General features: G+C 36.8%; 1 protein-coding gene across 1 annotated transcript in view; it reads left to right on the forward strand.

Moving 5' to 3' along the window:
* LOC126029909 (phospholipid-transporting ATPase ABCA3-like) overlaps window positions 1–26035 on the forward strand; it is a 142093-nt gene that overhangs the window by 79783 nt on the left and 36275 nt on the right. Inside the window, exons 16-20 of the mRNA XM_049788150.1 lie at window positions 5623–5721; window positions 9263–9425; window positions 10806–11100; window positions 22761–23004; window positions 23152–23356. Of these exons, the coding sequence (XP_049644107.1) occupies window positions 5623–5721; window positions 9263–9425; window positions 10806–11100; window positions 22761–23004; window positions 23152–23356 (1006 nt within the window). The remainder of the gene's footprint in view (window positions 1–5622; window positions 5722–9262; window positions 9426–10805; window positions 11101–22760; window positions 23005–23151; window positions 23357–26035) is intronic.

A 26035-nucleotide genomic window follows, 5' to 3' on the forward strand; every position in this document is an offset into this window, starting at 1 on the left:
AAAAGTTGGGGCTGGAGCAATAGCACAGTAGGTAGGGTGTTTGCCTTGTCAGGTTCAATCACTGGCTTCCCATATGGTCCCCCAAGCCTACCAAGAGCGATTCTGAGTGCAGAGCCAGGAGAGCCAGGAGTGTGTGAGCACCGCCGAGTGTGGTCAAAACAAACGAACAAAAAAGTTATATTTGGAATGAGTAATATTATATTTCTATATATTCTACAGTTAGTACATTTACAGATAATAGGATAATTTTGTAAATAACTATATCAGTAGATTTAATACTGTAGATAATAGGAAAGTAAGTCCCAGAAAGGTTCAAATTATCAAAACTGACTTGAGGGTCCAGAGCAATAGCACAGCGGATATGGCATTTGCCTTGCATACAGGCGACCCAGATTCAATCCCAGGCATCTCATATGGTCCCCCGAGCAAGCTAGGAAGAAACCGTGAGTGAAGTGCCAGGAGTAAGCGCTGATATTTCCTCTGTGGCCCATGAAAATAACAACAACAACAATATGCATAATTTGTTTGTTTGGGGATCACACCCAATTGTGCTCAGGACTCTAGTCTCAAGGATCATGCCTGGCAGGCTTGGTGGACCATTTGTGGTGCTGGAGATCAAACCCAGGTTGACCCATGCAAGTCAAGTGTCTTACTCACTATATTATCTCCCCAAAACCTTTTTGTTTATTGAGGTTTTTTTTATTTTTATTTTTTGCTTTTTGGGGCCACCCCCAGTGACACTTAGGGGTTACTCTTGGCTATGCACTCAAAAATTGCACCTGGCTTGGGGGACCATATGGGATGGCCAGGAATAGAACCATAGTCCCTCCTAGGTTAGCAAGTACAAGGCAAATGCCCTACCACTTGTGCCACCACTCTGGCCCCATTTATTGAGTTTTTAAATTTTTCAGAGAAAATTCCAGAACCAGATGGCTTCACTGATTAATTCTATCAAGCACTGAAAAGATAAAAATAGCAGTGGCTGGAGAGATAATATATTTGTTGGGTGCTTGCCTTACATATGACCAACCTGAATTCAATTCTCAGCATCACATAATCCCTCAAGTCTGTGGGGAGTGATTCCTGAGCGAAGTGCCAGGAGTAAGCCCTGAGTACTACCAGATATGGCCCCAAATTTTTTAAAGTAGTTTTGCACAAATTGTTCTAGAAAATATGAGAATACAATAGCTCAACTTATTTTATAAGATCAGTATTGCTGATATTAAAATCAAAGGCATAGTAGTAATACAAAATAATGCTTAATGTATGATATTTTAAGTAGAGATAAAAATCATATACAGGAGAATTTTATCAGGAAGATATAAAAGATGTAGAAAATCACCTTAAATATGTACAGAGTTGTCACAGCAAGAGTGGTTAGATTGAACTAGGAGGTAATAATAGGCCAATCAACACTAGATACAGTATGGAAAAGGAATTCAACTTAATTTACATAGGAAATTTAAAAGGTTAAGAATTGTGAGCCTCATATTTTCAGGATAATCACTGCAAACGGAAGATATCATTAAGAAGTAGATGGGTCCTTGAAAAAAATTTAATGTACCATGATATATAGTTAAGCTTCAGGCATACAGTGTTTCAATCACTAGTGTCAACTTCCCTCCACCAATGTCCTCAGGTTCCCTCCTAACCTTCCCCAGACTGCCCCCCCCCCCTTGATCAGCACATTATTAAGTTTGAGTATCGTAATTTGAATCTAGTGCTTTCAGTGTTATTGACTATGATTAGATATATAGAGAATATGCCCAAACTGTTTACTTCTCCTACTATTCTTCATCCACCTTTATTATTCCCCTCCACCCTCTATTTTTTTTCTTCCCTGACCTCATTTTTTTAATCTAGTGTCCAAGGCAATCTAGGTTCCCTCTTTGATATCTTGCATTCTCTCCCATTATTCTATATACCAGAGATAAGTGATATAATCTGGTACTTGTCCTCCTTCTGACTTACTTCACTTCACATGCTATCCCCCAGTTCTATCCAAGTTGCCATGAAGTGTGTAATTCTTGCACAGTATTCAGGCATGCACAATATATACTATTGTGTATATATACCACACCTACATTATCTACTCCTAGAGATCTCTTGAATCTAAGAAAGGTTTTTTTTTTTTTTGGGGGGGGGGAGGGCATACCCAGCAACACTCAAGAGTTTTACTCCTAGCTCTATACTCAGAAATCACTCCTGGCAGGTTTGGGGAACATTTGGGATGCCGAGGATCAAACCAGGGTCCATCCTGGGTCAGCATGTGAAAGGCAAATGCTGCCGCTGAGCTATCACTCCAGCCCCCTAAGACATATTCTTCATGGTAAAACTATCGTTAGTATCCTTCATGTGACTACACCAGAATTAGCAAAACTTCTTTTTCGTTTGGGGGGGCACACCCGGTGACACTCCTGGCTTGGGGGACCATATGGGACCCCGGGGGATCAAACATCGGTCAGTCCTAGGCTAGGCAGACGCCCTATTGCTTGTGCCACTGCTCTGGCCCCAGCAAAACTTCTGTAACAATCACATAGCTATTTGATTATTTCACAATGTCCAGTTTTCCATTAACAAATTCTATTTTCTCTCATTTAATTATTTATGTCTCTTGTATTTTCAGAACATTTTTTCTGACTGAAACCCATCTACAAATTTGTTTGTAACCATGGTGCTTAAATAAAGATAGTTATTTAAAAAAAAAGAAGCATTTTTATTTTATGTAGAAATCACATATGAATAAAATTCTTATCAACTATATATAAACATTATTATTTTTTAAAAAATCAATTTATCCATGTTGGGGAGAAATTTGCTAAGCAAACGTTGTTTTCATTCATTTCACAATAAGCATCACAGCGAAGAATGATCTAAACATTTTCTGTGAGTGACAAGAAATAACTGTGCAACAAAATTTTTGAAAATTCACTTACAAAAGTTCTTAGCAACCTAATTAAAACTGAACAAAGGACTTGCACAGACATTTCTTCAAATGAGTTACACAAGTAGATGATAAAAACGTAATAGTGGTCTCAGTATCACTAGTCACAGAGAACTTCAAATCAAAGGTATAAAAATGATGAATATTGTCAAGCATGTAAAGAATTTGGAACAGGGGCTCGAGAGATAGCATGGAGGTAGGGTGTTTGCCTTTCATGCAGAAGGATGGTGGTTCGAAGCCCAGCATCCCATATGGTCCCCTGAGCCTGCCAGGAGCAATTTCTGAGCACAGAGCCAGGAGTAACTCCTGAACACTGCCAGGTGTGACCCAAAAACAAGAACAAAAACAAAAAACAAAACAAAAAAAAAAGATGACTTTAATAATGCAAAATGGAATCTTTTCTTTGGAAAGCAATATGTTGGTTTCTCAGAAACTTAACAGTTATGTATTTCACCTATTCTACTACTTGATACATGACCAAAATTAACAAAGTAGGGCATTAATAAAATTTTATATGCCAGTGTTCATACCAGCAATAATCACAAAACCAAAATGTAGGAAATCCAAATGTCCACAAATAAATGAATGAATAAGCAATTATATGTCCATACAATGAATAACATTCAACCTAATAGTAATGTATGATTTTCTGATACATTTCTCCCAAGAACCTAGAAATAATTGTGCTGTATTAAATAAGCTAGAAAAATAACCTAGAAAGAATTGTGACTTCAACTTATATAAGACATAGGGTCTAGGAAAAACCATAGAAATAAAATGTAAAATGAAAATATTGAGGGAAAGATACTTAGAAAATTTGTTTATTAGATACAGAGGGTTTTTTTATTTAGCTTGTGATTGAAAAAATATTTTGGTAATAGTGAGACAACATTGTTTAAGCTGATACAATAGCTTAACTCTGACTGAATTATTCTTCTTTTTATAATTATCTTTATTTAAACACCGTGATTACAAACATGATTATAGTTGTATGATTACAGTCATGTAAAGAGCACCCCCCTTCATCAGTGAAACATTCCCACCACCAATTTCCCAGATCTCCCTCCTCCCCACCCCCCTACACCTGTACTCGAGGCAGGCTTTCTACTTCCCTATTCATTCACATTGTTATGATAGTTTTCAATGTAGTCATCTCTCCAACTGCACTCATCACTCTATGTGATGAGCTTCATGTCATGAGCTGCACCTAACAGCCCTCATCTCTCTTGTCTCTGAGATACTGTTAAAAATGTCTTTCATTTTTCTTAAAGCCCATAGATGAGTGAAACCATTCTGCGTCTTTCTCTCTCCCTCTCACTTACTTCACTCAGCATAATAGATTCCATGTACATCATGTATAGGAAAATTTCATGACTTCATCTCTCCTGACGGCTGCATAGTATTCCATTGTGTATATGTACCACAGTTTCTTTAGCCACTCATCTGTGGAAGGGCATCTTGGTTGTTTCCAGAGTCTGACTATTGTAAATAGCGCTGCAATGAATATAGGAGTAAGGAAGGGATTTTTGTATTGTATTTTTGTGTTCCTAGGGTATATTCCTAGGAGTGGTATAGCTGGATCGTATGGAAGCTCAATTTCCAGTTTGTGAAGGAATCTCCATATCGCTTTCCATAAAGGTTGTACTAGATGGCATTCCCACCAGCAGTGAAGATAACTGAATTATTCTTAAATGATAAAAGGCAACCATAATGTTTTAGATATTTAGCATAATTAAAAAAAACTAGAAAATAAGAAAAGGTATCAAAGAGTTAGCATAAAGTTCTGAAGGTCCAAAATTCAATCTCTGATATTATATGTTCTCTTAGCACCAGTGGGTATAGTCCTGGTGATCACCAAGCACCACCAAGGAAGCTGTGGCTGAGCCCAGTTCTGCTAGACCCAAGCAATACTGAACCATCTTATCTGCTTGGTCTAGTTTGCCATGAGTAGCCCCTGAGTTCCCAGAGCATTACCTGTGAGGCCCTACCAGAAAAAATAAAAATAGAGAAGAATATACCGTATTTGCCGGCTTATAAGACGACCGGGCATATAAGATGTCCCCCTAATTTTTCAGTTAAAACATAGGTTTAGGCCTATATTCACTGTATCAGACGGAACGTTCCTGTGCTGCATGTGCTGCATGTGTTCCTGTGCTCATGTACCACAGTGAGCCAATCACAACAAGCAAAGGTTCAGAGGTTCTACTGTAATAGACTTCCTCTTGACTCTGGCCAATCTGAGCAGGCTTTTGACAGTGTAGATTCGGGTCCAGAACATTGTCTAATTTGCATGCATAAAAAGCCTGCTTGGATTGGGTGAGTTAGAGAGGCAGTCGGAGCAGCCTTGCAGTGATTGGTGCAGAATTGAGTTGGAAAATTCGTTTTGTAGCAATATTCAGACAATTTTGGTTTAGCAGCATATTGAAACATTTTTCGGGATACACGGCATATAAGACGACCCCGATTTTCGGTTCACTTTTTTTTTTGTTTCAAAAGTTGTCTTATACGCCGGAAATTACGGTAATTAGGCTTTAAAATTAAGTGTTGAATGGGAGAAAAAGCTAAGTTTTTATTTCCTGGAAATTTTATTTTCTAGAAAATGTAATGAGATAAAAAATATGTAAAGATGCCTATCTAGAGTATTTCTATGTTCTTTTTTCTTCTTCCTCTCCTTTCAGTGTTGAAGCTCTGTTTACTGAACTTAAACAGAAAAAAAATGAGCTGGGCATTGCCAGTTTTGGTGTTTCAATCACTACAATACAAGATGTATTTCTTAAGTGAGTAATGACCACTAAAAATAACTTTCACCCCAAAAGTCTATATCAATTTAAGGGCAAAAGTCACCCTATTTGTAGATATGTATGTATGCATGTATATATACAAACATGTGTTGACTAATAATGTGTTTAATGGTAAAGCACATCGCATACAGGAGACCTGAGTTTGATTCCTCTTGCTGCAAAAAATACATAATGTACCCATGTATAAATGTGTATATATGTTTATATGTTGATGTGTGATGTGTATACGTTTTACTTAATGTCCTTTATTATTAATGTTTTTAAGGTTCATCATTATTGGGCTAAAATAATCCAGTTATGAGTTACTAAAATGTTAATATTTATGTTAATATATTCCTATATATTCAAGTGGAGATATATAAAAATTTTGAGCTAAGATCTTTTGTTGTAAATATTCTAAGACTTGCACTTCCCTTGTAATTGTAAGATACCTAGTGCAATTCTCAGCACTACATGGACCCCCAAGCACTTCCAGGAATGATATCTGAGCATTAAGCCAGGAGCAGCAACCAAGCACCATTGGGTGTGACACCCCACTCCAAAAAAAACTAAATAAATAAATCAAGTAAAATAATTAAAGTGTAATGATAGGAAAGTTTTTAACTCTACCTTCTGGTAAGTAGAAATGCCTTTAAATTTCTGTATTAAAATGACTATATAAATTTTTGACCTAACCTTATTTTTATAATGGATTTAAAATATGCATTATTTGTTTCTTGCACTGTGAAAAAGTTCAACCAAAAAGTGCTTAGGGAATTCAGATTGCGTAAAATGAGCTTGTTAGCTATGAAAAGTTTTCACAAACTGTCCTTTTCTCATACAGAGCTAGGTCTAGTTCTTAAATCTCTTATCTCAGAGATTTACATATTTCAGTGTCCCAAACTGATTTGGGACAACACCCTATCAGCGAGGAAACAGCAACAACTTAATCTAAGGGCAGGTAGCCCTACCTCATCATCTTAAAGATGAGATATCAGAAGACACTCCATCCTTTGATCAGTGCAAAAAAACAAGAACACTAAATATAGAAGACTGACTACAACTGTAACTGAGAAGGATTTCTGGAACTATAAAGACTCTGTCCTAGACTTTGTCCTAGGCTCTGTGCAAAAACCAAGTCCTCCAATTACAGAGGGCTGACACAATCCCCCCTCATTTTTTAATTCATATTTACGGCTTTTAGACAGGGGGCTCCCAGCTGCCTTTTTTTTCTTACCCACTTTTCTTTTCCTTTCTTTTCTTTCTTTCTTTCTATCTTTCTATCTTTCTTTCTTTTCTTTCTTTCTTTCTTTCTTTCTTTCTTTCTTTTCTTTCTTTCTTTCTTTCTTTCTTTTCTTTCTTTCTTTCTTTCTTTCTTTCTTTCTTTAACAGAACCATAGAACATGCATCATCTTGTTCTGCCTCATATTCTGTCTTCCTACAAAGTGAGAAAAATAAAGGATGGTACCAGGGCAAAGCAGTCTTATGAGCATTGAGTAGAAATTTAAAAAATGATAAATTTTAAATACCCAACTCAAAGCTCATGATAATAAAAACAAGAGACCCAAACCACAATAAGCTATATACAAAAGGGACCTGTTATACTAGTAATCCAGGGGGCTAAGGGTGGAGGTATGGGATGCATGCTGGGAACAAAGGTGGAAGGAGGTCATCACTGGTGGTGGGAATTGCCCTAATTTATTCTCACTATATACCTTATATGTAACTGTGAAAGATTTGTCATTCACATTGGTATCAACAAAAATTAAAAAGAAAAAAGAAGGGGCCAGAGCAATAGCATGGCAGTAGGCCATTTGACTTGCATTTGCCCAACACAGGACAGACAGTGGTTCAAATCCTGGCATCCCATATGGTCCCCTGAACATTCCAGGAGCGGTTTCTGAGCACAGAGCCAGGAGTAACCCCTAAGCGCTGCAGAGTGTGACCCAAAAACAAACAAAAACCACTACAGTGAAAGGGCTATACTAAATTGAAAGGCCAGAATAAGGGTACAGTGACAACAGTGCTTGCTTTACACATGGCCAATCCCAGACCAGCCCTCAGCACGGTGCTTGTTCCCCCCAAGTATCTCCAGGAGTTACCCATTAACAGAGACAAAAGTTGGACATGAAGACTATTATGCTGAGTAAGATGAGTCAGAGGGAGAGGAATAGACATAGAATAGACATAGAATAATCTCTCTCATCTGTGGGATATAAGAAAAATCAAATACAGTATGGTAATAATATTCCAGAGACAATAGAGATGAGGGCAGGGAGGACTAGCCCATGATAGGAAGCTTACTGTAAAAAGCAGTGAGCACAGTTGAAGCACTAATTCACTGACAATGGAGAGAAGAGCAGTAAAATGTTTGTCCCAGATAGAGGCGGGGACAGAGGACAGTGGTGTTAGGGGGTGGAGGGACATTAGGCAGGAAAGTTACACTGGTCAAGGGTGGTGTACATTCAATGACTGAAACCGAACTACGGACATTTTTGTAACCATGGTGTTTATTAAACAACGAAATTATTAAAGAAAGGGAGGAAGGGAGATAATGTATTTTAAATGGTGATTTACAAAATTATTCATAATTGAGTTTTTGACCTACAATGTTCCAACACTGATCCTACCACCAGAGTCAATCTCACAACCATTGTTCCCAGGCTGCTGGCTTCCTCCCCTACACTCTCTCACCTCTCTCTAGGTTGTACTTGCCATCTTGAAAATTCAAGTTCCTTTTCAAGTTAGTAAACAAAACTTTTTGTTAAAATTTTCATCGATAAGTTTGGGTCCCATAGAAAATCATATATTTTCTAGCAATTGTTTTATACTTAAAACAATACACTGTTGGTTTTTCCTAATTATATATAGGTGTGTATATTTATTCTGTATATATATAAATATATGTATTGATTCTCAGATATTCACACCCAAAGAGACTTTTTCTTTTTATGGTTTTTGGGCCACACCCAGTGACACTAAGGGATTACTCCTGGCTCTGCACTCAGAAGTTGCTCCTGGCTTGGGGGACCATATGGGACACCGGGAGATCGAACTGCGGTCCGTCCTAGGCTAGCGCTGGCAAGGCAGACACCTTACCTCTAGTGCCATCACACCAGCCCCAAAAGAGCCAATTTCTGACATATACAGTAGTAAGAAAATATACTACTCAATGTTCCCATTATTTTATAAAATAAAATTTTAATTCCAAAATCATTATTTTTATTAAAGGTAATAAAAATCCTTTTCTTTTAATATGTCCAAATTAAATTTTGCTTGATTTTGCCCAGATAAATTGATTAAAGCAGAATTTAAGAGATAGTACAGTGGATAGAGCATTTACTTTGCACACAGCTGATCTGATTCAATTACCATGACCCCATTTGATCCCCTGAGGTCTCTAGGAGTGATCCCTGAGCACAGACCAAGAGTAAGCTCTGAACACTTCTAGTGTGACCCAAAAACAAACAAAAAAGTTGAAACTATAGTCAAAAAGAAGTGCTTTGTACTTTGTGTCTGTCTGTTTGTCTATTTATAGGGTAAATATGGTGACAAATCCTCCCTTGAATAATCAGCACTCTCTCTTGGAAGAACAAAAATTAAGTCAAGAAAAGGAGATGGAAATGGATATACAAAGTAAATGTGAGAGACCAGTGTATTCTAAATTGAATGAAATTGCTACCATTAAATTTAATACTGGGGTGAGCATATTCATTAAGAACAAACCTGTGTTTGTATGTTTATTTAGGTATAAGATGCATAATATTTAGTAACAGAACAAAAGGCATGTTTAGATTTTAGTCATATAAGACCCAGCCAGCTATAAAACAGTTTAAACTACAACCTCCTTAAATTTCTTGATATCACATTCATGATATGGATCACAGCTGCTTCTCTCACCATTGTTATTTCTCAAAATTACTTTTCTTTTTTTATTTTTATTTATTTATTTATTTATTTTTGATTTGGGGGTCATATCTGGCAGTGCTAAGGGGTTATTCCTGGCTCTGCACTCAGAAATCGCTCCTGTCAGGTTCAGGGAACCATATGGGATGCCAGGATTCGAACCACTGTCTCCTGGATTGGCCGCCTGCTAAGCAACTGCCCTACTGCTGTGCTATCCAGCCCCTCAGAATTATTTTTTTTAAGCTTTCTTCATGTTATTTTTTTAAGCTTTCTTCATGTTCCCATAAGTTTCTGCTTTATTTGGTTCTAAGATAATATGCAAGTTATAAGATATTGATACATCATATTAGGAATGTTTACTCCCTATGATGCAGAGTTTGTGTATGAAAACCAAGCAAAACACTTATATTTTTGTTTGGTTTGGGTGTGGGGGGATATATGCAGCAGTGCTCAGGCGTTACTCCTGAATCTGGGCTCAGAAATCGCTCCTGATAAGCTCAGGGGACCATATGGGAAGTCAGGGATTGAACCGGATTCATCCAGGTACAGTGCCCAAGGCAAATGTCCTACTGCTGTGCTATCACTCAAACCTTCAATTGTTATATCTTATACAAGAAATATTTTACTTTAATATATAAAAGGTTGTGGTTTAGTATTAACATTTTAATATTAATTTAAAATTTATATGTAATTTTAGCGTGAGAAATACTATAATGATGAATATAATCCTTTTTATAAGCTCTATTATAGTTAAAAATCAGATCTTAATCCATTCTCTTAATACTTCACATAAAGGGAAACAATATTATTTTCTTGATTTAATTTATGGATATATTTGTGTTACATATCTTCTGCTATAAAAATCTGAACTGGGCCCGGAGAGATAGCACAGCAGCGTTTGCCTTGCAAGCAGCCGATCCAGGACCAAGGTGGTTGGTTCGAATCCCGGTGTCCCATATGGTCCCCCGTGCCTGCCAGGAGCTATTTCTGAGCAGACAGCCAGGAGTAACCCCTGAGCACCGCTGGGTGTTGCCCAAAAACAAAACAAAACAAACAAACAAAAACAAAAACAAAAAAAAACAAAAAAATCTGAACTAGTTATAATAAAAGATTCCAATATGCATATTCTACCAGAATCAGCAACCACTGTAATGCTATTTCTCTCCTCTTTATAGTTTTCACTTTATCGCCAGCAATTTTGTTCTATGTTTATAAAGAGAGCACTATTCAGTTGGCGGAGTTGGAGAATGATGTTGCTACAGATAATAGTAAATGTAACTGTCACTACATATCTCTTAATGTCTGTAAACTTAAATTATGATGTACCCAGCAGAGAACTGGATTTGAGTCAATATGGCCACACTACTGTGCCATATTCAGTTTCAGGGAATTCTAATTTGACTCTGAATCTCATAAAGAACCTTCAGATTTTTCTAAAATCCAAGAACCAAACATTTCTGGAAGTTAAAGGTAAGACACATAGAAAAATAAAATTCATTTATAGGAAGAATTACTTGGGTCACTGGTAAATGAGGGATTTAATTGGCATTTAGCCCTCCATTCATTATTTTCCACTAATTTCTAATATCTTAGAAGCAAATAAATCAACCAAAATGCCTTCAACCTTTCAGAAGAAAATATATGTGTATGCAATTAAATTACATTTAAGTTTACCACTGAAAATACAACCATATATATATATATATATATATATATATATAAATTATTAAAAGCATTGTGATTTACAAAGTTCTTTCTAATTAGGTTTCAGACATGCAATGTATCCAGGCCAATCGCACAACCAGTATCAATGCCCCCTCCACAAATGTTTTCAATAGTGCATTCCCTGCCACCACCACCCAACCTCCTGCCTGCCAGCATAACAATCCCATTTTAAGTTTGGATCTCATGATTTCACTGTTGTTGACTTTAGCTTGGATATCTAAATCTGTCCTTTTAAGACCAGCAATGCATCTGAATCCTGCATTTCTTTTTTTGCTTTTTAATTTTAATTTTATTGAAACCATTGGGAATTACAAAGCACTTCATAGTTGGGTTTCAGACATGCAATGAATCAAGGCCAATCCCACCACCAGTGTCCACCTCCCTTCACCAATGTTCCCAAAGTGCATTCCATCCCACCCCTTTACCCCCAGCTTGCCAATTTTAAGTTTAGCTTGTTATAGTTTGGGTCTCTTGAGTCCAGTATTGTTGCCTTGTTCCAGTATTGTTGGCTTGGATATTTAGTTATGTCCTTTTTTTAACACTATCAATGCACCTGAGAGTGCTTGGCCTCTGGCCCCCATTCTTTCATATTTGTGTTCTGTTTCTTTCCTTCTCCTCACTATCCTCTGTCTAGGGCCAAGGGTGTTAAAGACAACTCCTATTCAGACCATTGCATTTCTTCATGCAGTTATTCTAAATACCACAGATATAAGTGATATTATTCTGTATTAATCCTTCTTCTGGCTTACTTTATTTAGCATAATATCTTCCAGTTCCATCTATGTTATGGTAAATTGCATGATTGTATTATTCCTTACAGCTATGTATTATTCCATTGTATGTATATACCACATCCTCAAAGTTCATTCATCTGTTGTTGGATATCTAGGTTGATTCCAAGTCTTGGTATTGTACTTAGTGCTACAATGAATAGGAGTGTCCATACATCCTTTTGGATGAATGTTTTTCTGTACTGGAGATAGATACCCAAAAGAGGGATTGCTGTCAGCTCAATTTCTAGTTTACTGAGAACCCTCCATACTGTTTTTCATAGAGGTTGAACCAGGCAGCATTCCCACAATGAATGAGGGTTTCTTTCTCACCACATCCCCCCCCAACAGAGATTGTTTCCAGTATTTTTGATATCTGCCATCCTCATTGGTATAAGATGATATCTTATTGTTGTCTTAAGTTGGATTTCCCTATTGATAAGTGATTAGCATTGTTTTCTTGTGCCTGTAGGCAGTCTGTTGGTCTTCCTCAGAGAAATGTCTCTTCATTTCTTCTTTTAGATTTTGTGAAGTTAACCTTTCTGAGTAATTTGTATATCCTAGATATCAAAAATTCATCTGATGTGTTGAGTGCAAAATTTTCTCCCATTCAGTTAGCTGTCTTCTAATTTTTACCAATGTTTCTTTTAAAATACAGAATTTTTTTAGTTTTATATAGTACAATTTATTCAAATTTTATGCTATAGCTCTTGCCATTGGCATCCTATCATCAAAGTCTTCTTTGGGGTCTAAGTCTTGGAGTTTTCTGCACATGTTTTTCTCAATGAACTGTATGGATTCAGATCTAATTTCAAGGTCTTTAATCCACTTCGAATTGATTTCAGTCTTTAATATCTTGCATGTGGTTATCAAATTGTGGTAATTCAACACCATTTGTTGAGGAGACTTTAATGCCAGTTCTTGGCTCCTTTGTCAAAGATTAATTGATCATATACTTTGCAGTTGGTCTCTGGATATTCTGATATGACCCATTGATCTGAAATTCTTTTTTCCAGTACTATACCATGCTGTTTTAATCATGATGGCTTTGTAATAGAGTTTCAAATTAGGTAATGAGATGCCTCCCAGTTTCTTGTTTTTCAATACAGATATTCCTTGCTTAATGACCAAGTTCCGTTTCAACCACTTGATCGTTAAGCAAATTGGTCGTTAAGTGAGGAACTGCATGTACTGTGTACAGTAGTACAGTATAAGGATGGTACTTAACAATACAGTATTCTGAATAAGTAAAATAACGAGAAAGATCAAACTGAAAACTTCCCCTTGCTTTAATTTGCATAGGTTGTGTAATTTACACACAGTACTGCAATGTATTACAGAACATAAAGTTAGTAATGTGGGTACATTAAAGCACCAAAAACCACAGTACTATACTGGAGAGTGTACAAGATGGATAAAGAATATTTAAAATAAAATAGGAAACAGTAAGATAATAGTTGCCATGTCCATTCCTAACATATATAGGAAAATCTCATTATTTCATCTCTTCTGACGGCTGCATAATATTCCATTGTGTATAGCAGAGTTCTCAAACTCGTGGCCTGCAGGCCATTTGCAGCCCTCCGTACAACATTTTGTGGCCCATGGCTGGCCTTCAAATATTGCAGTATTCACGATTATTCACTTACCGAATAATCGCAATAAAAATCACATTAGTAAGAAAAAAAATCACATTAAACATTCGCATACCCCAAACAGTTCTGTTCGGGGTATGCAAATGTTTAATGCTGCGAACTTTTTATAATAATAAGATAAAAGTCCCTAAGCAGACCTTAGTGGGTTTATTTTTCCACTGGGAATCAAGTGGGTGCATGAAACAGTCGAATATGAAATATGAATTATGAAATATGAAATAAATGAAACCACACAGAATTACATGGTGAAAACAAGAGAGGAGAGGTCAGAGAGAGTTTATTCCTTGAATTGGGCCTTAAATAGATGGATATTTGGGGCGTAGCCAGGGAGAAAAGAAAAGGGGATAAACCAATGAGATCAGAGCTAGAATTAGCATATGAAGAAACAGGTAAAGAGAAACCAGATACCTTTAAGGAAATGGGGGGAGAAAGAGAGATCACAGGAGAGCTCAGCAGACTTTAGGCGAGCTTTTTCTGTACTATATATTCTTTGTTTAGGAGAGCTGAGGCTGGATTTCTATAGTGGGCAAATAGAGAAGGACGTAATATTACAGCCATGTTGGAATCACTGCCAATAATCCATGCAAAGGGTCAAATGATTGACTTCGCTAAGTGGGCCTTTTGGCAAATAATTCTTTAAGAGGAAAGCCCTGCACCAGGGAAGGAAAAGACCACGTCTGCTGCGTGCTTTCCTTGAGATGGGATGTAACAATTTAATGCAATTTTTTTGTGATTTTTTTCTTACTAATGCGATTTTTTATTGCAAATATTTGGTAAGCGAATAATCGCGAATACTTTGCGCCTAGCACAGACGTCATTTCCGCTGCTCCTGCCCGCTGTCCCTTGCATTATCGGAGGCCTAAAGGAGAGAAGGGAGAGAAGTTTATTACAGAATTAGATTTTGTCATACCTTCATCATGACTTCATCAAAGCCTGCAGTGAAGAAAAAGATTGATGATGAGCACAGACAATTTCAGGAAAAGTGGGAGATGCAGTATTTCTTTGTTGAGCACAGGGGCATCCCCACATGTCTTATTTGCTCAGAGAAAGTTGCAGTGCACAAGGAATACAACTTGAAACACCATTATTCAACTAAACATGCTGAGGAATGTGCAAAATATCAAGGAAATGAGAGAGCCAAGAAGGTTGCCAGTCTTAAAGCATGTCTAATGAGGCAACAAGATTTCTTCAAGAAAGCAACCAAAAAGAATCTTGCATCAGTTGAAGCTAGTTACATGGTTAGTGAGATGATTGCTAAGGCAGGGAAACTATTCACAGGAGAGTTTGTTAAAAAATGCCTGTTGCAGGCTGCAAGTATTATCTGTCCGGAAAAGAAAGGTCAGTTTAGCAAAATCAGCCTTTCTGCCAACACTGTGGCAGAGCGCATTTCTGACATGTCAAGTGACATTTATCATCAACTGTGTGAGAAAGCCAAATGTTTTGATGCATACTCAGTTGCTCTTGACGAGGGCACAGATATAACAGACACTGCGCAGCTCACAATTTATGTTCGTGGTGTTGATTGCAATTTTGAATTGACAGAGGAGCTGCTCACAATAATTCCAATGCATGGCCAGACCACCGCTAAAGAGATATTTCCGCATCTGTGTGATGCCATTGAGAATGCAGGTTTGCCATGGAAGAGGTTTGTTGGATTAATAACCGATGGAACACCATCGATGACAGGGAGGAAAGATGGACTGGTGGCACTTGTTCAAAAAAAAACTTGAAGAGGAAGGAGTAGAGAAGGCCATTGCTCTTCACAGCATTATCCATCAGCAGGCTCTTTGCAGTAAATGCCTGCCGTGTGACAATGTGATGTCTGTTGTTGTGAAATGCATCAACCAAATCAGATCCAGGGGCTTAAAGCACAGGAGGTTCCGTGCTTTTTTAGAGGAAATGGAGTCAGAATATGGAGATGTGCTCTATTTCACCGAGGTACATTGGCTCAGCAGGGGAAATGTCCTGAAAAGATTTTTTGAGTTGAGAGAAGTGAAAGCCTTCATGGAGAAGAATGGATATGCTGTTTCTGAATTGAGTGATCACAAATGGACTTAGCTTTTCTTGTTGACATCACACATAAGCTGAATGTACTAAACAGGATGTTACAAGGCCCAGGGCAACTTATCAGTGCTGCCTATGACAACATGAGAGAATTCCCCACAAAACTTGTGTTATGGAAATCTTAGCTTTCTCAGACAAACCCTTGCCATTTCCCAGCATGCAACGAACTTGTGGATGCAAGCATACCATTCAATGGTGAGAAAGATGTTGATGCTATTTTTAAGCTAGAGAAGGAATTTGATCACAGATTTGCAGACTTCAAAAAGCACAGAGCCACTTTCCAAATTTTTGTGGACCCCTTTTCTTTGATGTGCAAGATGCCCCTCTTGTGCTTCAAATGGAGTTCATTGACCTGCAATGCAACTCTGATCTCAAAGCCAAGTTCAGGGAGATTAGTGGGGAGAAGCAGACATGCATGGGCAATTTTTGAGATAATTGCCCCCCAGCTTCCCTGAGCTTTCCCAAATGTTCAAGCACACCATGTGCCTTTTTGTGAGCACATATTTGTGTGAAAAGTTATTCTCCACATTGAACTTCAATAAGTCAAAGTACAGGTCTAGACTTGATGGTCATCTTCAAGCCATACTGAGGGTCTCAACTGCTTCATCTCTAAAGCCAAATGTGGTTCAGATTTGTGAGAAGTGCTGTCAAGTCTCTGGCAGCAAGGAATAGGCAAAAGATGCCATGTTCAGAAGAACTGTTCCTGATCTTCACTCAATGTTCTATTCATGTTCAGAAGAAATAATTAAAACTGTTAATAATGACGTCTTGAGGAATTTTTTTTTTGTGAAATCCCTTATGCAGCCCTGCCTCACCCTGACTTTGCCTCCTGCAGCCCCCAGGTAAATTGAGTTTGATACCCCTGGTGTATAGGTACCACAGTTTCTTTAGCCATTCATCTGATGAAGGGCAACTGGGTTATTTCCAGATTCTGGCTATTGTAAATAGCACTGCAATGAATGTAGGTGGGCAGAGGGCATTTTTTACTGTGTTTTTGTGTCCCTAAGGAATATCCCTAGGAGTGAAATAGCTGGATAATATAAGAGCTCAATTTCAATTTTTTTAAGGAATCTCCTTATTCTTTTCCACAAAGACTGGACTAGACGGCATTCCCAAAAGCGGTGAATGAGTGTTCCTTTCCACATCCCCACCAGCATTGATTGTTCTTGGTTTTTTGTGATGTGTGCCAGGCTCTGTGATGTGAGATAGTACCTCACTGTTGTTTTGACTTGCATCTTCCTGTTGATTAGTAATGTGGTACATTTTTTTCACGTGTCTTTTGGCCATTTGTATTTCTTCTTTGAGGAATTGTCTGTTCATTTCTTCTCCCCATTTTTTGATGGGGTTAGATGGTTTTTTCTTGTTAAGTTCTATCAGTGCCTTTATCTTAGATATTAGCCCCTTAATCTGATGGTTTGAAGTCCGTCCATACCTATTTTTTGCTGAGAGTTTTCATCATGAATGGGTGTTGGATGTTGTCAAATGCTTTCTCTACATTGATGAATATGATCATATAATTTTTATTCTTCCTTTAACTGATGTGGTGTATGATATTGATTGATTTGCATATATTGAACCATCTTTGCATCCCTGAGATGAAACCCACTTGATCATGATGTATAAGCTTTTTGATTTGTTGTTGGATTCAGTTTGCTAAAATTTTGATGAGAATTTTTATCAGTGATATTGGTCTGTAGGGTTTTTTCTTGATAGTAACTGTCAGTTTTGGGAATGAGCATGATGTTTGCTTCATAGACTATAATAGGGTGAAGTCCCATCTCTTTGATATTTTGGAAGAGTCTAAGGATCAATGATATTAACTCTTATCTGAATGTTTGATAAAACTCAACTGTAAACCTGTCTGGTCCTGGACTTTTATTCTTGGGGAGATTTTTAATTACTGTTTCAATTTCCTTATCTGTGATTGGTCCATTTAGGCTTTCTACTTCCTCCTCATTCAGTATTGGGAGAATATATTTTCCAGATATCTGACCATTTCTTCGTTGTTCTCTAGCTTAACAGACTACAGTTGTTCATAATAAGTTCTCATTATGTCTTGATATCTTGGGGTTCTGTTGTAATCTCTCCCCTTTCATTTCTGATTTGATTTGAGTATTTTCCCTTTTTTTTCCTTGTGAGTCTTGCCAAAGGTTTGTCTATTCTTTTTATTCTTTCAAAAAAAAAAACCTGGTTTCATTAATTCTTTTTATATTGTTTTCTTTGTTTTTATATTGTTGATTTCTGCTCTGTTTTTATTATTTCTTTTCTTCTGCTTGTATTTGAGTTCTTTGGCTGTTGGTTTTCCAAATGTTGAAGGTGTGCCTTTAGGTTGTTGATTTTGACTTTTCTTTCTCTTTTTATATAGGCCTGCATTGCTATAAGTTTCCCCTTAATATTGGTTTTGCTGTGTCCCATAGATTTGGGTGATTTGTTTCTTCATTATCATTAGTCTCAAGGAATCTCTATTTGTTCCTTAATTTACTTTAATCCAGATATTGTTGAGCAGAATGTTGCTTAGTCTCCAATTGTTAGATTTCCCCCACATCTTTTTACAATCAATCTTTATCTCTGTGGCATTGTGGTCTGATATAATGCTTAGTATAGTTCTTTTTTTTTTTTTTTTTTTTTTGGTTTTTGGGCCACACCCATTTGACGCTCAGGGGTTACTCCTGGCTATGTGCTCAGAAATCGCCCCTGGCTTGGGGGGACCATATGGGACGCCGGGGGATCGAACCGCGGTCCTTCCTTGGCTAGCGCTTGCAAGGCAGACACCTTACCTCCAGCGCCACCTACCCGGCCCCAGTATAGTTCTTATATTTGTCAATTTATTCTAAATTTGACAATTTAGACTTGTGTCCTAAAATGTGGTCTATGCTAGAGAAGGTTCCATGTGAACTTGAGAAGAATGCATATTTAGCTTTTAAGGATAAAAGGCCCTGTATATATTCATTAGTCCAAGTTCTTCTAGTTTCCTGTTTAGGGCTCTTATGTCTTTGCTAATATTCTATTCAGTGGCGATAGTAATGTGTTGAAATCTTCCACTACTATCACGTTTCCATCCATATATTTCTCTATGTTATTGAGCCAAAGTCTTCCATATTTTGCTGACTCTATATTTGGTGCATAAATGTTTATCAGAGTTAGTACTTCTCGATCTATTGTTCCTCTGATCAGTAAGTAGTGTCTATCCTTGTCTCTGAATACTTTCTTGAGGTTTAATGCCATTTGGTCTGATATAAGTATGGATGTTCCAGCTTTTATTTGTTTTCCAGTAGCTTTTATAATTGTTTTCCATTCTTTTACTCTGAGCCTGTGTCATTCTGAAATTTTAAGTGTGTTTCCTGCAGGCGCAGATGGCGGGGTTTTGTTTCCTGATCTTACAGCTACTCTGTGCCTTTTAATGGGAGAGTCTTGTCCATTGACATTTAAGGAAACTATTGACAGAAAGGACTGTTGTGCCATTATATTCTGTAGGGTTATTGCTGTTACATTTGGGTATTTTGTTTTTATAATTGATCTTTGAGTAGTTCAGCTAGAGTCAACGTTTGGTTAGCATGAATGTTGCAAGTTCATTTTTGTCTGAGAATGTTTTTACTGCTCCTCCCATATAAATGAGAGATTTGCTGGGTAATGAACTCTAGGTTGAATGTTTCTTTCAGTAGCTTGTCATTCCACTCTTTTTTTGCCCTGACTGTTTCAAATGGGAGATCTATGATTCTTATTTTTTTATGTTCTTTCCTTTATACTTAAGGTTTTTCTTCTCCCCTACTACTTTAAAGAGTCTATCTCTCTGGGGTCTTTTTGTTTGTTTGTTCCTATTTGAATTACTATATGTCTTGGTGTTGTATGCTAGGGTATATTTTGTTTGGCATTCTTTTTGCCTCTTGGATTTGTATAGCAGCCTGTTTCTGGAGAGTGGTAAAGTCCTCTGCTATTATTTCCCTCACCGGTTGTTCTTCTCCTTTCCCTTTTTCTTCCCCTTCTAGTAGTACTATAATTCAGAGATTATTTTTTTGTCTTTTTTTCATTAATTACCTTATATTTTCTTCCATTGTTTTGTCTCTCCTTTTTTGACTTTATCAATGCTGACTTGAAATTTGTTTTCAAGTTCATCTATATGATTCTCCACCTGTGTAATTCTGCTGCTATGGATTGCTAACATGTTTTTTTTTTAGTTCTTTCAGTTCCATTTGTATGTATTACCTTATCTTCTGAAAGAGTTCTTTGAGTTGGTTGAATTGTTCATCTATAGATTGCTTAATTTCTCAGACTAGTGACTCCTTGATTTCTGATGTTAAAACATGAAGTGTTTGTTTTAGGTCCTCATCTATAAAGCTCAGGTATTTTTGTGGGCTTGGCAATTTTATGGAGGCTCTCTCTCTATCTTCCTTAGGTTTTCCCATTGTTCTTTGCATTTAGTAGGTTGCAATGCTGGAGTTTCAGATTGTTTAAGAAAGTGATCTATTGAATTCGTTGTATAAAAGGTGCATATCTGCTTTAGAGGTTATTTTTCCTAAACATGTTATCGAGAATGGTAAAAATATTTCCAACAAATTCATTGGTTTGTTCAACTGAGTTTTGAGTTGTATATTTTCAAATAGAAAGAAGTGTTAGGTCCAGTCTTCCTGGAAATAACTGATATAATTTGAAGTATCTTCTTATTGCATCCAGGCAGTTTGGAAAGAGGAGGGTTAATGGGAGGAGACCAGAGTGTCCCTCTCTTTACAAAAGACCTGAGAAGGGATGAGAGACCGAAGTAGCTTGGAGGAAGGCTGCAGGCAGCACTGATTGCATTTGATGGGAGTGACCAGAAGGTCCCTCTCTCTGCAGACAAACCTAAGATGGATAATGGACAACAGGGAGATCAGTACCGACAGTGAAATGCAGAAACAGCTTGTGCCCCAATTTTATTTTCATCAAGCATTTGTTCCCCTTCCTAATTTACTGACCCCATGCCCCTTCCTTTCTACTAACCCACAAATTGGTTGTAAGGTTGTAATGTTTATTTTTTCCTTACTTAGTTCACCTTCTTCATCTTTCTGTATACTACATATTAGTGAGGTCCTCTGAGCACAGAGACAGAAGTAGCCTACATCTCCCAAACCTCATATATATATAGCTTTTACACTGAAATTTTTAATATATGTCTAACTGGAGATAGTCCAGATCAGGGGTCCTCAAACTTTTTAAACAGGGGGCCAGTTCACTGTTCTTCAGACTGTTGGAGGGCCAGATTATAGTAAAAACAAAAATTATGAACAAATTTCTATGCACACTGCATATGTCTTATTTAGAAGTAAAAAAACAAAATGGGAATAAATACAATATGTGGCCCATGGGCCATAGTTTGAAGACCCCTGGTCCAGATGGATGAAATGTATACTTTACATGCTGTAGGCCTGGGTTTAAATCCAAAACCATTGGTGACCTGAGCACTGCTAGTAGTTACCCATGAAAATAACCCCTAGGTATTGTATAAAAACATATGTATAAATTAAATTTCTAGATATATGTCAATAATTATAAAATTACTTATGCTTCCAATTGTTCTGTATGACCAGAATTCCAAATCAACTCCAATATCAAATTCCAGTATGCTTCTTTTTTACAGAAATTGACATAACTTGGAGCTGGAGCAATAGCATGGAGGCAAGGCGTTTGCCTTTCATGCTGAAGGATGGTAGTTCGAATCCCGGCATCCCATATGGTCCCCTGTGCCTGCCAGGGGCGATTTCTGAGCATAGAGCCAGGAGTAACCTCTGAGCGCTGCCAGGTGTGACCCCCCCCCCAAAAAAACAAAACAAAACAAAACAAAAAAAAACAGAAATTGACATAACTTTTCCTGATTTTTATAGAAATTGGTAAATTTCCAAATTTTTTGGTTATCTAGATCATTTCATGTGCTACTATATAGTTTGGAAATGACCTTGAATTCAAAAAGAATATTTTTGGAGGAAGAAATAATAAGTTATGTGTTTGGCTTTGGGTTAAAAGAGAACGTAACAGTCATCAAGAAAAATGAAATCATGGCATCTTCCTATAGATATCATGGATGGACATGGAAACTATTAGGCTGAATGAAATGAGTCAGAGGGAGAGAGATAGACATAGTCTCACTCATCTGTGGGATTTAAGAAAAATAAAAGAGGTCCCGGAGAGATAGCACAGCGGCGTTTGCCGTGCAAGCAGCCGATCTAGGACCAAAGTTGGTGGGTTCGAATCCCAGTGTCCCATATGGTCCCCCGTGCCTGCCAGGAGCTATTTCTGAGCAGACATCCAGGAGTGACCCCTGAGCATCGCCGGGTGTGGTCCAAAAAAAAAAAAAAACGAAAAAAAAAGAAGAAAAAGAAAAGACATTATTGTAATAATAACCAGAGGCAATAGAGATGAGGGCTGAAAAGACCAGCCCACAATATGAAACTTACTACAAAAAGTGGTGAATGCAGTTAGAGAAATAACTACACTGACAACTATCATGACAAGAGTAGTGAGAGAATTAGAATGCCTGTCTCCAGTACAGGTAGGGGGTGAGGAGGAGGTACATTGGTTGTGGGAAGGTTGCACTGGTGAAAGGGGTAGTCTTTTTTTTATAACTAAAACCCAACTATGAACATGTAATCATGTGCTTAAATAAATCATGTTGCTTAAATAAAGATATTTTTATAAAAGAGAGCATAAAATTCTTAACAATTTATTGTGTTCTTTTTTACTTGTTGGATATGTTATCATATAATTTTATTGCTTAGAAATGGGGTAGAATACTTTGAGAAAGGGAATAATTATGTCACTACCAGAAATTAGGGGCAAAATAATAGGAATATAGGGAAGGTATTTCTAACAAGTAAGTGGCTTACGATAATATGTCACTTGTATTATAATATGTTGATTTACTAATCAATGTCTTTCTTTATTCTAGGTAATATAACTGAGTACATCATAGAAACTAAAGCATGCCATGCTTTCTCTATAGCTGCATTTTCTATTAAGGTTGAGGAAAATAAAACAATATTAACTATTTTGTTCAATAATGAGGCATTTCATTCAGCTGCAATATCACTGGAAGTACTAGACAACATTCTTTTTAAGTCACTTTCTGGTCCCAGGGCTTCCATTCAAGTTTTCAATAAGCCTCAGCCTCTCGATTATGCTACTCAAAAAATGTATGTATATATTTTTAATTAATATTAAATTAAATATTAAAAAAAACTTTCTTGCCATATGCCTTTTTAAAAAGGTCTAGCTAGTAAAGCAATAATTTTCTATTTTTATCTCATTATTTACTTCATCTTGTATTTCATCTTCTGTAGGTCTATAGATGGAATTCGCATAGTTTTGTGCTTGGCTTTTGGAATGGCTATTGTGATTAGTGGCTTTTGCGTTCTGACAGTGACTGAGAGAATTTCTAGTGCAAAGCACATTCAGTTTGTAAGTGGTGTCCATGTACTTATTTACTGGGTATCAGCTTTGCTGTCGGATCTCATGTGCTACTTCATCCACTGCTGCCTACTCCTGGTAAGTATTATTCTGGGTGCCTGTTTATTCATTTTTGTTGTTACCCAAAGGAAAACTTTACTTAACTATATCCTAAAAGAAAACTTACAAATAAATTTTCAAATGCTTTGGCTTATTTTGCCAGGTGGATTACTTGTGAACCTTACTATAGAATTATTCTCTCTCATATTTTTTCAGTTGAAGAAAATGTTTTCTTTCGAAAAGAAACAATATGAAGCTCACCACAAAGTTATGGTGCGGTTAGGGAAATAACTACACTAGCATGACAATCTTTTTTTATCATGACAATCTTAATGAATGAGAGAAGTAGAATTCTTATCTCAAATACAGGCAAGGGCTGGAAAGGAGTGGGAGGGCATTGGTGGTAGGAATGTTGCACTGGTGAAGGGAGGGGGTGTTCTGTTTATGGAAACCCAACTACAATTGCAATAATAGTGTTTAAATATAATTTTTTAAAAAGTAGTTAATGAAAAAATAAAAAATGAGACACAACAATGCTCTGTAACACTAATCAGGGAGATGCAAATCAAAGCAAAATGAGTTATCTCCTCACTCCACAGACACAAGCACATATCAAAAAGAACAAGAACAACTGGCTTATATGCTGGGTAAAAAGATTTCATTCACTGCTGGTGGGGATATTGACTGGTCCAACCTTTATGGAAAACAATATAGATATTCCTACAAAACCTAAAAAAAAATAAATATATAAATATAAAGTTGACTTCCCACATAATTGCCCAACACTATGCTCTTGTCCAAAAGTCACTTGAAGGAGTAAAATTATTTGTCACTTATGCCTTAATAAGCCCCACCCAATGCTAATCTTTGAACTGTATCACACAATTTAAAATAATGACTTAAACAAGACTACTACTGAAAAACCCAATTTTAGATATTAATAAAATACTACTGAGAGTGAGCATGTAAGAGAATAGGGCACATTTCAATGTAATGATTTTACTTATTAATAAACTTGACAAATTCTTTGATGAATTCTGAGAATTATGGAGAGATAAAGGTAGATGTACAAGAAGTAAACGGGTTTATATGATTGCATGAAAAGAGAAGGTAAAGTTTCTGTAGAAAAGATATTAGGGACTTAAATATGGGTAAGACAATGTCTCTTTGAAACATGCAATGGCCACTATAGCCTGAAATGATAAAATTGTTCTTTGGAAGATAAATGAAAAACATTTGATCCCATATTAAGATTCATGTCAATTTGCACAAGGGACCAGGATTGTTTTTGAGTAGAATTTGAATCCCACTGGGTAGAATGCTTCTAGATGGGTTTGAAGACTGAAATGATGAAAGTATACAGCAGGATAATGGTGGTGTGCTGATCAATATTTGTCCAAAGAAGTCCCAAGTTCAAGAGAGTAGATGGATGCTTCCTTCATTTTGACAGAATTCAGGACTCTACCTAGTGTTATCAGAATTGGTCTATTCCATACACAGCTTATCAACTACCTAGAATAGCAGGACAAGGATACCATCCTTTGTCAGAGCAACCACAAAACCAGAAAGTACATACATTTCATGACTTTTCTAATTCCCCTCTGTACAATGAAGTATTGAAATCAAGAATAAAAGCCCTGAAACTTTTCATCTTCTTGTCAAGGATCTGGCTCTTCAGACATGTCTGACACATCTTATTGTCTATCAATTATTAAAACCTATACCAACATTGCCTTTATGGTTATATATTTATGCTTTCTATTGTTGTCTTCCAAATAGTATGATTATCTGCAATAAATTTAATTATCAATATTTGCAGTTATGAAAACTGAGTCTGAAAACCCTGGTTGATGTTATTAAAAAGCTCAGTATCATTCTGCATAATGAAAATTAAACTTAGTTTTACACTTCAATTTGCAGTTCACTCTGTCTTAGCATATTGTTGAATTTTATATTCACTTTTTTTTTTTTCATTTTCTTCTTTGGTTTTCTCCACTCCTACTCCCTAAGCAATTCACTTTATGTTTCTCACATATTTGTTTGCTTGAGTTTTCTTGTTTATTTGACTTGACTCTGCCTTGTTTTAAACTCTTATTAGGGTTCTGGGAAATGTTAACAATTTTTTAAACAAATTGTTTAAACAAAGGATCTTATCTTTGCTTAGCATCCAGAGTTCCAACTTGTCTCTGCCTATGAAATAGAAAGCAAGTAACTACTGTTTATATGTCAAATACAAGGATTAAAAACTGTGTGGATGAAGTACAGGGGATAGGGCATTTACTTTGCATGCAACTGACCTGGGTTCAATCCTTGCCCCCCATGTGGCCCCCCAAGCTCACCAAGAGTGACCCTGAGCATAGAAACAAGAATAAGCCCTTGAGCTCTGCTAAATGTGTCCACCCAAAATAAAGCAAACTATATTAATTTGTCCAGCTGTTAAAGAACCACCTAACCCACTATTGTTTAACCTATAACCTATAACCCTTCACAAGTTTTAGTGGGGCTCAGCAATATATGTGTCTTCTTCTACAACTGAGCCAAGTCTATAAGGATAGATTTGGAAAAATAGAGCATTGGTGTTATCAACAATGCTGATTGGTTAAGTTTTCCCTACATGCTATATAAGAGTTTGCCTTTAAAACTTCTAAACATCCTATTGAATACAATAGAAAGTACCACCTTCCTAAACACATATATTTAATTTTTCAGAGGAGTAAG

This window comes from Suncus etruscus, chromosome 15 (genome assembly GCF_024139225.1).
Source record: "Suncus etruscus isolate mSunEtr1 chromosome 15, mSunEtr1.pri.cur, whole genome shotgun sequence".
In the NCBI taxonomy this organism is placed as follows: Eukaryota; Metazoa; Chordata; class Mammalia; order Eulipotyphla; family Soricidae; genus Suncus; species Suncus etruscus.